Source organism: Halyomorpha halys, unplaced genomic scaffold (genome assembly GCF_000696795.3).
Source record: "Halyomorpha halys isolate HHAL.00 unplaced genomic scaffold, Hhal_1.1 Scaffold483.1, whole genome shotgun sequence".
Classification (NCBI taxonomy): Eukaryota; Metazoa; Arthropoda; class Insecta; order Hemiptera; family Pentatomidae; genus Halyomorpha; species Halyomorpha halys.
Genome location: NW_027110578.1, coordinates 283,013 through 298,424, shown reverse-complemented (window position 1 = coordinate 298,424; position 15,412 = coordinate 283,013). Strand labels below are relative to the sequence as shown.

The window sequence follows — 15,412 nt, the reverse complement described above, 5'->3', positions numbered from 1 at the left end:
TCAGCCAACCTTATCTCAGAAAAGAAAAGTTGAACTGTGGGTAAATTACATAAAGTCTTCAATTGCTTCTCATTTGTTCTATTGGTTGTTGACTTTGAAGTTGTAGCAACCATGCTACTATCTGTTGCTGATTGACCGTTTCATACAGACGCAATGCTACCTAGCTGCCACAATGAGAGCTACTATAGTTGCAGGCAAACAACTTTTATTTAAATTTCTTGTAAACATTTGGGTTGTACAAATTAATAACCATGTTATATGTTATAATATTCCTACATATATTATTAGGATTAATAAATTACAATAGAATCTTCTGATCCACTAAAAGCAAATGTCTTACACGTAGCATCGTGTAATTGTGTTTAATTATTGTTTAAGCAATTGTGTTTAATATCCCAGAGATTTGACTAAGCAGAAATTGGAAGACCTCGGTGCAAATTTCTTTTTCAGGGAATTCTCTTCTTTAGCAGGCAAAGAGTGACAGTTTACATACAGGATCAGTAGCTTCTAGTGCCATTTTTGAAAATGTATATTTGTCTTTTACTTCACTTTGCCTCCTTTGGATCTCTCCTCCTTCCTATATCTTCTCTCCTTATGTAAGGAACTATGGCCCATTGGAATTACATTCCCCTTCGTGACCACAGGCTCAGACCCAGCAGAGCGGTTTCCTTTCTGTAAGGATCTATGGCTTGTACCCGTCCTAATTTTACTGTCTGTGTCTGTTTTTATTAATTATTTTAACACAAATAATAAATGTTAGAGAATCAGCTTAAAATGGAAGAATAAAAATAGTTTTAAGTTATAGAGATTGTATCACCAAAATGAAATTACAAACTAGTTTATATATAATTTAATTTCTTATTTGAGACTGGTTTGTTTTCAATTATAACAAAAAAAGTATCCATTTAGTCTCAACTTGTTTATTCACTTACAACACCAATGATCTGTCCAATTTGGCCATTATCAAGGATATCTTGATTATAATATCACAGCTTCAATAAAGTGTTATTAAAAGGTTGCAGGCCATTCTGACTTATATTTATATTTGGTTATATTTTTGACAAAGGCAAAGAAAAGAAAAAGAGAGTTGCCCTAACTAGAAAAGTTTACATAATAATCTTGAGAAATAAAGAAAGGATTTTCAATTATTTAATCAGGAAATTGGAGCCTATATTCATAATTCCTATTTTGTAATAAAGGGATTATGAAGGATATCAAGTGAGTCCAGTATATAATTGTTTTCATCTTGCTCTGGAGCTGGAGGAGGGATAGTTCCTTTACTTTGGAACCTTTTGGAAAATTTTCTTTAAACTAATTCTTCCAAAAAAAAAAATAACTGTCTTGTTCTCAGCTTTATTATAAATTTGAATTGAGGCTCTGACATGGTAAAACAGTAGTCACAAGAACGTAATTTATAAACAGAGACTCAATTGTGCTACAATAACCTCAATAACAAAATTTTATACTTTAAAGAGGGGAGTGTAGTAGCTCAGTGAGTAAGGCTCTGTGCTATTAACTCCTAGGACCCCAGAACCAGATACAAATGCGGGGATGGTTTGTGTTGACGCTGTGGGTTTGGGAGCCCTCCGGGGGCCCACCCAGCCTCTACAATGTGGTTACCCTTAAATGAGGAAAAATCTGGTGGTTGAGCATGATCATGACCAAATCACCTCCTGACACAGCCATTGTTCAGGAAACAGTACTTCCTTATAAAGTACTGAACCCCTGACTCCACAGGGACATGGGGTACAAATTTTCATTTTATTTTTTAAAAACATATCAAAAATCGCGACTTGTAAATCTGCTAATTGACCTACTTATTGTTTCTCCATATTATTGGCCTAATTGAAGATTAAAAATTTTTTTTACTTACTATCAGTTTCATGTCAGAACCTTAATTGAAAGAATTTTTTAATTAGTTCAATTTTTATTGCATTAAATCATAATAGCCAAAACTACAAAAGTTTTAAAATATGTTTTAACATTTTTAAAATCAAGTTTAGTCTAAATACAGTAAAAAAAAAAAAAAGTAAAAAGCATAAGAAACCTGAAAACACAGTCAATTTTATTTTTATTATTTAAGTGTTTTGTTGTGTTTGAATTGTGAAAAAATTTAAGCAGAAGTGGAGTCCAGAATATAAATTTGAATAAAATGAATGTTCCACAACCAGTTATGTTGCCTAAGGAAGAACATGATATTACATTGAAATATTCCCAGGAGCACACATGACTGAGGGTGGATACAGAGCTATATACCCTATACTGAGGGTGAATACAGAGCTATATATCCTACACTGAGGGTGAATACAGAGCTAGAAATCCTTGGCAGGCTCATAAAAAGAACACAAACTTTTATAAGTTGAAGATGTTTCTATATTTGCCCGCTAACACTAACCTTTTTTTTTTATTTCCCAATATCCAACCAGGTTATCAATCTATTTTAGCCTGAGTGGGGAGTTAAAGAAATCATTCCATAGAACTGCAATAAAATAAAAGTCAAACCGTCCAAGCCATATTTGAACCAGGACCACTCGATCATACTAACTAGACAGACAGCATCCTTCAAAATGTTAATAAATCATTCAAAGATCAAATGATCATCAAATCTAATGTCTTACTCTGGGCATACCAATCATTGTGACATATTATTGTATGTGTATGGAGACCATATAATTTATTCCTTCATGATTTTATTTTATTTTTAAGTTCATATTACTGTTTTTGTAGTTTTGAACATTGATCTGAATAACAAAATTTAGATTCATACCAATGATAGGTATTAAGGTTTGACCATAGTGAACTAAGCTTGATTACATATACATATAATGTTTATTTTATACAGTCTTTCTTCAAAAATAGTTTATACACTATCTTCCTCCTTTTAAGAGGCAAAACATTTTAATTACATACAGTCAATCATTTTTTTCTTTATTTCAAAATTTTTATAGTAAACACAAATATGTTTATCTAAGAATAAACATCATATATAATAGATTAGAGTTTTAACACAATTAAACAGTCATTAAACATGTGAATACATCTATTTCCTAAAACAAGATTCAAAAGTACAGATTCACACTTACATATCAGTTAACATTTTAGTGCCTAACCAAAAATTATTATATTAGGCTCCTTGGTATATGCTGTTAGTGTGAATATGACTGTACCTGTATATTTTAATATATCTTTCACTTCCTACAATCATTGATTTCTAATAACATGGAACATCTAAACAGTCCCAAAATGTGAAAAAATTGTAAAGCGAGATTGGAAATGATAAAGATACAAAACTAGTAATAATAGAATTTTGGGCTTGATTAGACAAGAATAAGAGTAGGAAAGAATTATTCACTTGCTTTAGGTAAATAAGGCGTAAAATACATTAATCATTATTAGTGATTTGCCTTATGTTATTATCAAATGAAGTTATGTACTAAGAATTAAAAAGATAATTTACACAATTAGAACTATTGATTTGAAGTTTGTAGAGGAGGGACTGAGCCATTCCCTCTCAATACAATTCACCACAAATCTAATCCAACATTACCATACAATTTTTTCTCATTATGAGAAATCCAAATGACATTTTCAAAATGCTATCTTAGTAGTAACTATATTGAACTTACAGATATATTTAATTTTTATTTAATAAAGTAATAATAAATGAGGTTTATAATAAAACCTTTTTTTTTTTTTTTTTTTTTAAAAAACATTTTCTATCAAATAATCGAACAATAAATTTTCAATAATGCACATCCTATTTTGATGGGTTTTCATCTAATCTTTATTAATAACACATGAGCATTTTCTTTGTTACATACATGCATACATTTATACATTGGATGGAATTGATCTAATTAACCAGTCAAATAAAAGTAAAATTCTTGGGTCTGTCAAAAATCATTGTTTAATAGCAAGACAAGTGTTTTTTGTTTTGTTTTTTAATGCCATTGTTATCAGAGTTTATAATAAATAATTGAGTAGTTTTTACTTCTTTTCTTATTAAATTATCAAAGAAAAAAGTTCTAAAAACATTCTGAAATATCATGGTAAAAGTTGAAGCCATCAAAGAGAAAACTAAACAAAAATGTCCATTCACACATCAAATCAAATTAGCAAAAACCTTGAGCGTTCCAATTCATTTGACAGCCATGACATTTGAATTGGCTCTCAATCCCTTGATTGAGCTAGCAAGTTTAACGAATTCTCGCTACCTAACAGTTAAATGACGTATTGATATGTTAAGAGAGAAAATGCTATGACCGTTCAATAGTTGAAAGTTATTGCCAGTGTATACCCTAAAGATAACATTCCATCGTGATAGTCTAGGATCAATCCCTGAATATGGAAATAAATAAGAAACAATGTAACCTATAATACATAAATGAACTAAAAACAAAGCACAATGGCATTAGGTTAAAATATAATTCAAGTCCCTCGAGAACGTGTCCATACGATCTCCATAGAATGTGGTTTTACAGTCATTCTGTTACTAATACTAATTTCTAATAAATATAATCTGATAATACTGCTGATTCTAATATAACAAACCAATATAAAAATAAGAATTATTAAAATACAATTAGGTATATCTATTTAATTCATTATATGAATAATACAAGTTCATACTGATGTTGTAAATAATACATAAGAAACCTGTAGAAAAGTTTGGAAATTTATATGCTTATTTTTTTATTTGTACAAAAGATATATTTTATAAAAAATTGATATTTTATTTAAAACAAACAATTTCTAATTGTTATAATTTTTTTAAAAATATAGTTATACATTCTAAAAGAAGCTATAATGACCTTATGTGTCTGAACTATACAATGAAAAAAATTTTAGACACTAAATTTAAAATTACAAAATCATAGCAAATATCTTTATTCAAAATGGCTTGAAAAAATTGCCACAAATATATTAACATTTTAAAATATTTTTTCTTTTATGAATTCAAATTTTAACAATGTTTCAGGAAGCAGAAAATTTCTGATAATGAAAGTTCTCACATGTACCAGGCAACATCTGTGAATTTTTAAATACAAGATTAAAGCCATAAAATTTTGAACGTATACGGCAAACATTTCTTTGACCATTTGAGATAAAAAGAGTCTCAAATATATATACCCTATATATATTTTCCCCTATTTTTTTTTTTTTTTTTTTTTTTAGGGTTTAAAACAAATGCATCTTTATTCATTTATTCAAGGTTGTCTGGTTAGGAGTTTGAATTACACACAGCCTCTAATACTTTATTATAAAATCATGCTTCCAGAGTAATTGAAATATTTATATTATTTTTTTTATTTTTATTTTTTTTTAACAAAATTTAAATATAAATATTAAACAATATACACTTGAAAATATATATTAATAAAACTTATAGAATCAAAATCACTCCACCTGATTTAATATTACCCATTAAAAGAATTAAAAAATAATATGAATACAAATATTACAATCGAAATTCCATTAAAACATAAATATAGAAGTATATTACAAAGACAGAACATACAGTGATTAGAATCCACAAAATGGTTTTCAGCAGTTGACAAATTTATTAATATTCAATATTCAAACATAGCAATGCTTGCAGAACTGTAAGATTTATCTGCATTAAGAATATATATACAAGTATATATGTATTTTTGTTTGTGTTTGTGTTTTTGTGTGTGTGTTTGTGTTTGTTTGTTTGTGTGAGTGTTTGTTTGCGTGTGTACACGCATGCGTGTGAGAGAGAGAGAAAAAGATAGATAGATAGATAGAGAGTTTCTGTGTACATTAACTTGGAAAATCAAAGTATAGTGCTACACCATTCTATCTTATTAAAAAAAAATCTGATTAATCTAATCATTTTATGTTAAGTAATATAATTTAAAATAGTAATTTTTACAAACAGTCCACATTAATTGTTACAATTGAGCTATATGCATAGTGTCTAACAAAATAAATTTGAATTTTTTACCTTTATCAATAGGAAGTATTACTGTTAAATATAAAATGGAATTTTAATCACTAACAATGTTATGAGAATAAAAATTCGAGAATAATTGTATGGATTGAGCTTTGTTAGAAAATTAAAGAACATAGTGGAGAATATTATGGCATTAGGAATTTATGATTGTACAAGGATAGAAGAACAGTTAACAATTCGATGTTGAAGCCAACGATTTTGAAGGTAGCAGAGTCGGGCTGGGGCTGGGAGGTACACGAATCAATGAAACAACTTCAGCATTACCAGCCTTATCCCCATCACATTGACCTGTATCACAGGAACATAGCGTCCTTTCCTAAGTAAGAAGAAAGTTTTCTATTAGAAATTAATTATATAGGCCATCATTCATAAAAATAAAAAATTGGAAAATGCACTAAATTTTAAAACAGATATGTACAGAATGCTCTAATAATTGACAGATTAATTATTATTTAGAGTCAAAATTATTTTAATAAAATAAAGAAATTTAAAATAGATTTCTAAATTTATAATTAGATTTTTTAGTAAAATGAAGAATATGGGAAGATTTATTATATGTTATGTGTTAGTGGAATTCGAATTTGAAGAAGCAGCATATGAATTGGGCCTTAAGGTGAATGAAGACAAGACATGAAAAGCTCAAGAAAGGGAATAGCAAAGTAACGTTCAAAGAACACTGTTTCAGTTCTGTAAACGAGTTTAAGTACTTGGTAAGCCTGGTTACAGATGACAAGAAAGTAGAGAGCGAAATAGAGGCCAGGATAGCAGCAGGAAATATATGTTATTTCTCACTGCAGAAAATTTTGAAGTTTAGAGCTCTCTCTAAAATAATGAGAGTGGTAATTTACAAAACTATCGTAAGGCCAGTAGTGATCTATGGGGGAGAAACACAGCCCTTGACAAGAAAAGCAGAACAGAAGCTCAAACTTCTGGGAGAAAAAGGCATTGAGAAGAATATGGGGAGGAGTCTCTGAGAATGGAGTTTAGAGAAGAAAAAGGAATGATGAGCTGATGTTTATAATTATTATTGTATATTTGTATAGGCCCATTTATCGTTAGATTAAAAATATCGTCTGATTAGACTAAAATAAGTATGCTGTGAACTAGCAACCCAATGAAGTTTGGCAGCACAACTTTGTATTTTAATAAAGTTTTTCCTCTTACAATAATTTAAAAATAAGTTTTTCACAGAAAATAATTTTAGAAAAATTAGAAACTCTAGAAACAATTTCTATTCCAGTTGAAGTGCATTAAAACAGGAAGCTTTCTGTTTGTCCATGCCTGTCTATTTCTTCTAAATGATTTTGAGATTTCAAACTAAATCAAATTCTTTTGGGACTTAGATTCCTACCAAGCCTTATACAATGATAATTAACTGCATTAGAATTAGTTATAAAATAGAACAATATGAACATATTTCCAGTTTTAACCACTAATAATTTATGAGTCTACACTATAAAAAGAAAAAGTGATTTGTAGATTCTGAAATAAATAATTATAATAGTTATTGAACAACAGCATGAAAACTAGTGCATAATTTAAAATATTGGAAGAAGACAGTTGATCATATGAATTAGATTGTAGGAGGATAGTCCAAGTGGTGGTCAATAAAGATATCAAAATAGTAAAAGAAATCAAAGATCTATTTATTGTTAACCAACATTTCGCCCCACTTTGCAGGGCTTTATCAAAGCTAAACGATAAGACAAGATACAAACTTTTAGAATTAACAAAACATTAAAATAAGAACATTTCAAATCAATTGTTATGTTTATAAAGTAGATAGAAAAGAATTAGTAATAACAATATAAATAAGGAAGTATACATGTAGGTAGACTGGAAACAAGTTACCAATAAATATAACCAGGTATGTTCTAAATATATATCTAGACAAATAAATTGTAGGATACTATTTATTAAAATTAGTTGTATATATGGTAAAAAGGTAAGTGTAAAAGGTAGAACTATATAATAATAGAGGTAAAAATTTTTATAATATATAGATAGATATAGATAAAATAAAAGATATCTATGTATTATAAAAAAATCTTACCCTTCCTAAGGGTTAACCCAAGTAGTGGGAGACATTTCTATACCTGATGTTCCATTAGTCTCAATTGTCCATTGAGTTCCAATCTGACACGATTTCAAGATAAAAGATAATAATAAAAGAAATGTTTTGCTAACAAACTTTTTTATTTGAATATGCATTAACTAATAATAAGAAAGAATCCTCTATTTTATTTAACCCGCAATCGTATCTGTAAATTAAATGGAAGTATGTATTTGTAGCAAAGTTATCAAATAAATGTTGAAATATCCTATTTAAATTTGTAGACACCATCTAAAAATAAAAGCATATAACTATTTCTAGTCATAGATGGCAGAAGTAATGAGAATTGATTAACAATTGTATTAATGTACGTAATGTTGAAAATCAATCACAACTTCTAATACAACACTGTAGGATTGTAGAATGCTATGTTTACTTATATTTTTAATGCAATTCTTAGTTCACTTGTAGTATCGAAGTACTAGTTAACTAGTTAAGGTTTTTAATGGTATTATCAATTGTGATTTTGAAATTAATTAATTCAATTATTTTGTCTTAAAATGTTGGATGATTTATTGTTTGGTAGTTACAAAGAACAATTTAAGAATTGCTTTGTTGGACAGTCAAAGAAAAATATATAGAATCTCGAACAATTTCAATTTTCAAACTAAGTTTGAATTCAAAGAATGTTTCCGTATGTTTTATACTAAATTTGAAGCATTGCTATTAGAAATAGGACCATAATTAGCATGTCCTACTTGTTAATGCCCAAAAGTTTAGTTTCTTATTTTTAATTTAATTTTCATTTACTTCCAAGTGGTTTTTCAATTTTATTAATTCTAAGTTAATTTTTATTTTTTTAAACTATTAGTCACTTTGTATTTTAAATTTTTTATATAAAATAAGGTACATTAGGTGGTTTATTGTAGTAGGTGTATATAAATACATTGCAGAAGTGTAGCATGTATAAAACAATACCGAAGGCAGTGCGCCAGGGCCTGTATAACTGCTGATAAGGCAGTGGGCAGTGAGTATTTAGGAGGCATTGCAGTGGTCTGTACTTAGGAGGCATTGGAGCGATCTGTACTTAGGAGGCCTTGGAGCAGTCTAGGGATCCGGCCGTTTCTCATTCACCGATGCACCACTACCATTTGTTCAAACAACATTCTCTTGGAGCTATCTAGTTTGATTTCTCACCCACTGATGCTCTGCCATTATTCTAGAGTCATCAACCTGTGTTTGGAGCTGTCTAGTTTTGAGTTCTCACCCACTCTCACGGCCATTCTTGAGTCAACCAGTGTTTTGAGGTATCGTCTTGCGAAAGACCCTCACCCACCATAATTCAACCTGTTTCAAGGTTATTAGCATGAAGGCAGCAATCTCAGATGAGATATATTAGATCGAAAATGTATTGTTGATATGCGGATATCAAAACCCAAGGCCACCTACTATGAGTTAATATTTTTTCAGAAAACCTCAAGTTTTCTTATTCTGTTTCAAATCAGTAAAAGACATAATCATTTCTTTATTAAAAACAAAATTAGTTTTTAGTTTGTATACTAATATAAACATTTTACTGCTTTATAATTCATATAGTTTTGTACAGGATAATTTCTTTTATTTTCATTTGTTTGTATTTCGTTGTCATTAAATTTTGTATATCACTTGGAAGGTTATTTTTTTATTATTTCATTTTTCCTCATTATTTGTTTGTTTCTTTTATGAGATTATTTTCAGGTCCTACATTTTCATTTTAACCCAAACCAGCGAACATTTTAAAATGGGGAAGAGATTGGTTTTTCACACACGAAATACCCCTTGCCCCAACACTAATATTTAGAAAAGGAGGAGCCCTACCTAAACATTCTATTGCTCTGTATTGACTCACCAGTTAAAGTCACTATCACATGATTGGAATAATTAGTCACAACAATATTTGTAACCCTTACAAATATTGTTGTGAAAAAGCATAATAGTGTAAATTGACTGTGATAAAGTTTTAAAGTTAATGTGAAGAATTGACAAACTAGCGTAATTTTGGACTGATATTGAACTGAGCAGAAAAGCCTGTATAAAGTTTTTTAAAATTGGTGTGGTTCTAAATTTATATTTAAGATTGTCCTTGAAGATGGCTGAATTGGCCAAAACATTGGACTTATAGAGAAATATAGATGTTTTGAGATATAAATTGCATAAAAATCTGGTATATGATTTTACAAGCCTAACTAAATTTGATGAGCTTATAATTAATAATAAATTTGAAAAATAAGATTTTACTTTTGCCAAAAAATTATTTTTTGTTAGTAACCCTTCATAAAACTTACATGAGACCTATCGAAACGTAATTTTCTCCATATAGATGGTCTGTGATGTTCTTCAGTAGCTTCAATATTGGATGAAGACACATTATAATTTGGATTGGAAAATGTTAAAACACTTCTTCCATTATACATATATACCCGCTCACTTCTTTTTTTTCTGAAACAGTATATAATAAATTGTTTAACCACTAATATTTACTTGGCCAGATATTTTGATACAATAAATGAATACATTGTAAATAAAATATAATTTCCTAATGTATTAGTACTTTCATTGAAAAGGAAATTCTTTATAACAAAATATCATGGCATCTCCTAGCCTATATTGTGACTAATTTTAATATATCAATAAATTTTAATAAATTAAATTTTTTTTCTCCAGAATTTGTCAAATCAATTTATTTTTATTATTAATACAGTTATGCTGTATATGAATGAATCTCATATTATGTATGTTTTTCTAGCAGAAGGTATTCTAATTTGTACAGTCTGTTGACTACCTAAAGAACTAGTTCTGACATATCTAACTAATGAAATAGATAATGCTATACATGGACAATTCATTACTGATTCAAAAAAACACTATAGCAGCCACCATGAAATAGGACTGGTGAGCATTTTGGTCATATTGCCAGAAATATATTGCTCCATCCCAACACACAATGAAAACCAGATCCTGGTTTAGCCCTTAAACTGCCAATAGTTGACATCATTGATTGTCTCTAGTTGCCTTGTATTGCTGATACAAGGCAAAATTAATTAATATTTCTTTTCAAATAATAATGTAGGAATTAAATTAATTAAAATAATCAGTGAGAGCAAACTTTTTTCCATTATAACAATGAAACAACAGGTAAAGAATTCGGACCTTTTTACCAGTGAATAGTGATTCAGGTTGAGGAACGAGAGTTAGCAATGCAACAGTTTTTCAAATCTGCCTTATTTCATTTTAGTTACTTATGGACCTTAATAAAAATGTTTAATAACCATGGTAATCCTGTTATAAATGAGTCAAATAAAATATTCCTTTAAATCAAATTAACAACATTATAAATTTCAATTTGATTTAAGAGCGTTATAAAGCAATTGAAAATTATTCATTTATTATAAAAAAAAAATTAGCCTACTACAAACATAAGTGAGCAATTACCTGCGATACTGATTATAAACAATGCAGCCTACTACACATATGATGATAACTGAGATTACAACACCAAGGATGATGAGAGTAGTCGAGGAATTTTCAGGTTTAACTTCCTTCGTAACAAAGCCAGAACCTAATGGGTCAAATTCAACTTCCCATTCAACCCTTAGAGATGGTTCTATGCAAACAAAAAAGGAAAAAAATTATGAAGGTAAATAAAAATAATTAATATACATAATTCTGTTGAAATTATAGATAATGGGTTAAATCTAAGAGATGATGCTGGAAGGTTGGGTAAAAAAAAAAAAACAGTGATACTCAAACAAAAATTATAGAATATCACAGGATTAATATTAGTTTCACATAAATTGGTTCCGGTAATTATCGAAGGTTACATGGGCCTGTTGAAGTTAGATTTAATTTAAATCACAGTTGAAAAGCTTTATTAGGCAAAAAATTTAAAACAGCATGCATTTAGTAAAAAATCAAATGAGTGGGCACTTAGATTATGTTGTAAGGATTGGAAAAAGAAGGTTGAGGGAGTGGGAGGGATGCGTCAGAAGATGGAGTTATAAGGTGATGTTGATAGGGTTTTTGGAACCTTTCCTGCCCTGCCACCTTGCAGGAAAGGGGGATGGGGTGATAGATTGGAATACTGGATTGAAGAAAGCAGGGAGACTGTCAAAGAATTTAATGAGTCTCCGTGTGATGTGTTGTTATACAGTTATTAGCTGTAGTTCGTTATGAAGGTGCGTCATGTTACGTCTTTCCAGAGATGTACCTCGGCATATCTTCTGTAGTGTACTGTTTTGGTATTGTATTAGTGATTTCAGGGCTGTTGGGTATAGGAAATGTATGTCTTTTTTTTTCAAGATCAGATGTGCAAAATTTTTACAAGCTTGGAATAAAACAAGAAATAAAAATAGATTAAACTCGGAGAAGGTAGTACTTTAAAAACAACTTAAACTTACAGATTGATATTGTAGTTATATTTTACATCTATAGTAAAATAAAATATAAAAAATGTTAACTGTTGCCATGAACAGTAAAAGAACAGAAAAAAAAAAATGAGTTAGTATCAATAGTATAAAGAAATCATATCACTGTCCTTGAACACAAATTTGTTGGTGAAAAAAACACTGCCAAATTGTTAAAGGAATTGTAGAGCAATGCCTAGTCTGCTGATTTGCCACAAAACCTGGTTTATAGGAATGTGACATTGGGTTACCCCCTTAGGCTGTCTGTGCTCTGGCAAAATATAAATGATCACATCCCGGGCCAAGAATCTTCATGGTTTATTGTTCAAACCAAAAATATATATTTCCATAAATATATTATCAGCACTATGTATGTTCATCTAGTTGACATATGAAACAGAGTCTCAGGAAGTCTTTCTTCAGAAAGTTAAAAGTTCCTTAGCACATAGACAACTAAGATGCTGAAGAAGTGAGTGTTAATGTTTCTGTGGGCCTTAGAGTTGATGATTTGTACTGAACAGTGTTGTACAAGACTGTTATGATATTTATTAACAGTATTGTAATAGCTAAAATGATTACACAAAGGAAATAAAGAAATGGAAGAATCTATCTGTTATCATATGTTAGGTATTATTCTGCATCATAAGTAATTAGGGTCAGCTTGAAAATATTAAACATTTATTATTTTGGATAGTTGAAATGTAATTATATTGTCTAGATATTTGGTTTAGAGATCTGATTTATCATATAATTTAAATTGTACATTATTATATTTCAACATTTAAATTTCATTTATTAAGATAATAATTTGTAATGTTTTATCCGAGCATAAAATAAGTTTTAGTTAAATTTCAATATGAAATTTTGTAAATTGAAATTATAATTCATAACATAGACCATCACTTTTAATTTCTTAAAGTTGAATTTGGTGGAGTGTTTAAAAAATATGCTTGACAGACATAGAGCATAGTCCGACAGTGTAACATTGATGCGGTCAGAAGAGGGAACTATATACTGGGTATAGGGAACTATACCCTCTATTTTAGAGAATTTTTCTGTGATTAAACATGGATGATGAGAAGGAGTCCTTGTCCTTGGGTTGTACATTCCAGACATTAAGCTTTTTAAAATGATGAGAACACAGCATTTGAAATTAGCAATTTGAACAATAATCCATTAAAGCAATAGTGCTTGCAACAGACCCAAATAATTCAGCATCTGGAGGAACCTAACTTAATAAGCTCATCTTGAAAGCTGTTGTTCCATGAATTTAACTAACTTAACCAAAACGTTGCATTATAATGATGCACCTCATTTTCATCTCCTATCACACAAATTTTTTCTGGTCTTCCAATTCTTCCAGTAGTACCTTAGAAATTAATGAAAGATAACGTTTCCTTCAACATCAGGGAAATTTATAAAGTGGGATGAAAGGATTAATCATAGTAAACAACAACATATTATTGTTTACCTCAGAGTCAAATAAGGATTAAAATAGAGACTTTAATGTCATCAATGAATTTGTGTTCATAGAATTTTTTAACAACCTAATATTAATAATCAAAATAACTGAAAAAGAATTGTTTTTACAGTTCATACTCAGCCTGAGAACAAAATTTTCCCTTCTGACATGTGGAATGAAAGTTAAGAGATCCCAATGCTTTTCTCTCAATAGTCACACATTAAAGTGGTAGTAGCAGATACTCAGGATTTTATTTTAAAATCTGGCCAATGTTAGTATTCATACTACATACATATCTGCCAATATAGATACTTCAGCATGGATATTTACAAAAAGTATTTGTACCACTATCATCTCAACCTTCAAAGGACGATTGTTAGGATGAATGAAGCTAGTAGGATTAGCGTTGATGAGTAAGATTATGAAGAAAGTTGGCAGATTAGTAAGGTATAACCACTAAAACAAATATTGAGATCATGATGTAGAGTATTGTTTGATAGGAATAATGGAGCATTGGCTATTGTTCAAAGGACTTTTGATTGACTAAAAGGTTTTGATGATTTTGATGTTTGAAAATTTAGCTGTCCCTAATTTCAGGTCTGTAAGCCCAGATAGATTTAAGAATCGTATTCCAAATTAGTATTTTATAATAAATTAAAAGATAAGATGTTATGTTAAGAGGCTATATAATAGATCATATCAAAGGTGAAGCTCTTGTCTTTAAGTTCATATCAAGAATGTGGATTTGATGTTAATCTTCTGTCTCAAAGGAAGCCAAGATACCAGACTGTATCTAGAAAGGAGAGTGGTAAGGAGTTAAAATAGACTGATGGACAGAATCTGTGTTGGAAGTGAAATTGAGTTGCAGGATGATGATATGCTTGCGTTTTGAAAATGAATGTTCTAAAACTCATAACATTATAACTTTCTACTGACTTGTAGAACATCTTGGATCCTTAATATCAGGGCAGGCACAGACATAACCGTGGCTACCCCTAAAGAGGCACAGATGAGTACAGTAGCCATTATGAACAGAACATGGGTTCCTCCCTAGCTGTTTATTTGAAGAGACTCCTTTTATATCCATTACTCCTTCAACATGGCCTGGTAGTTTGGTTTTTTCTCTACCACTCTCTGCATCGGCTTGCTCTATTCCCTTTTTATACCAGTCTGTCCAGAAAATATAGTCCTCATACTACAATAAAAAAATAAACAGGAAAATTAATATAAATAATAAGTTTAGATTTGAAATATTAACACTTTAATTGTATTAAATTAACACTTGTAATATTATCCTAGTTTTTACATTGACACAAAGTTACTTAAATTGAATTATTTAAGATTATTCATTTAATTTAACAATTTTTTTTATTTTAAAAATAAGTTGAAACTTCTTACTCCCATATATAGAGATTATTGTTTCATAAAACAGCTGTTGTCAATAAGAGAGGACCTTACTTCTTCATGACAATACCAAG

At 29.5% G+C, this 15,412-nt stretch overlaps 1 protein-coding gene across 2 annotated transcripts in view; it reads right to left on the bottom strand.

Moving 5' to 3' along the window:
- Window positions 1-5,140: 5,140 nt before the first annotated feature.
- The window catches only part of Lrp4 (LDL receptor related protein 4), an 82,415-nt gene continuing 72,143 nt past the window's right edge, over window positions 5,141-15,412 (bottom strand). For both annotated transcript variants that reach the window (XM_014424904.2, XM_014424905.2), the window contains 4 exons: window positions 14,871-15,129; window positions 11,502-11,673; window positions 10,355-10,508; window positions 5,141-6,293 (listed from right to left, as the gene is read on the bottom strand). In XM_014424904.2, coding sequence (XP_014280390.1) covers window positions 6,147-6,293; window positions 10,355-10,508; window positions 11,502-11,673; window positions 14,871-15,129 — 732 coding nt within the window. In that variant the 3' untranslated portion in view covers window positions 5,141-6,146. The remainder of the gene's footprint in view (window positions 6,294-10,354; window positions 10,509-11,501; window positions 11,674-14,870; window positions 15,130-15,412) is intronic.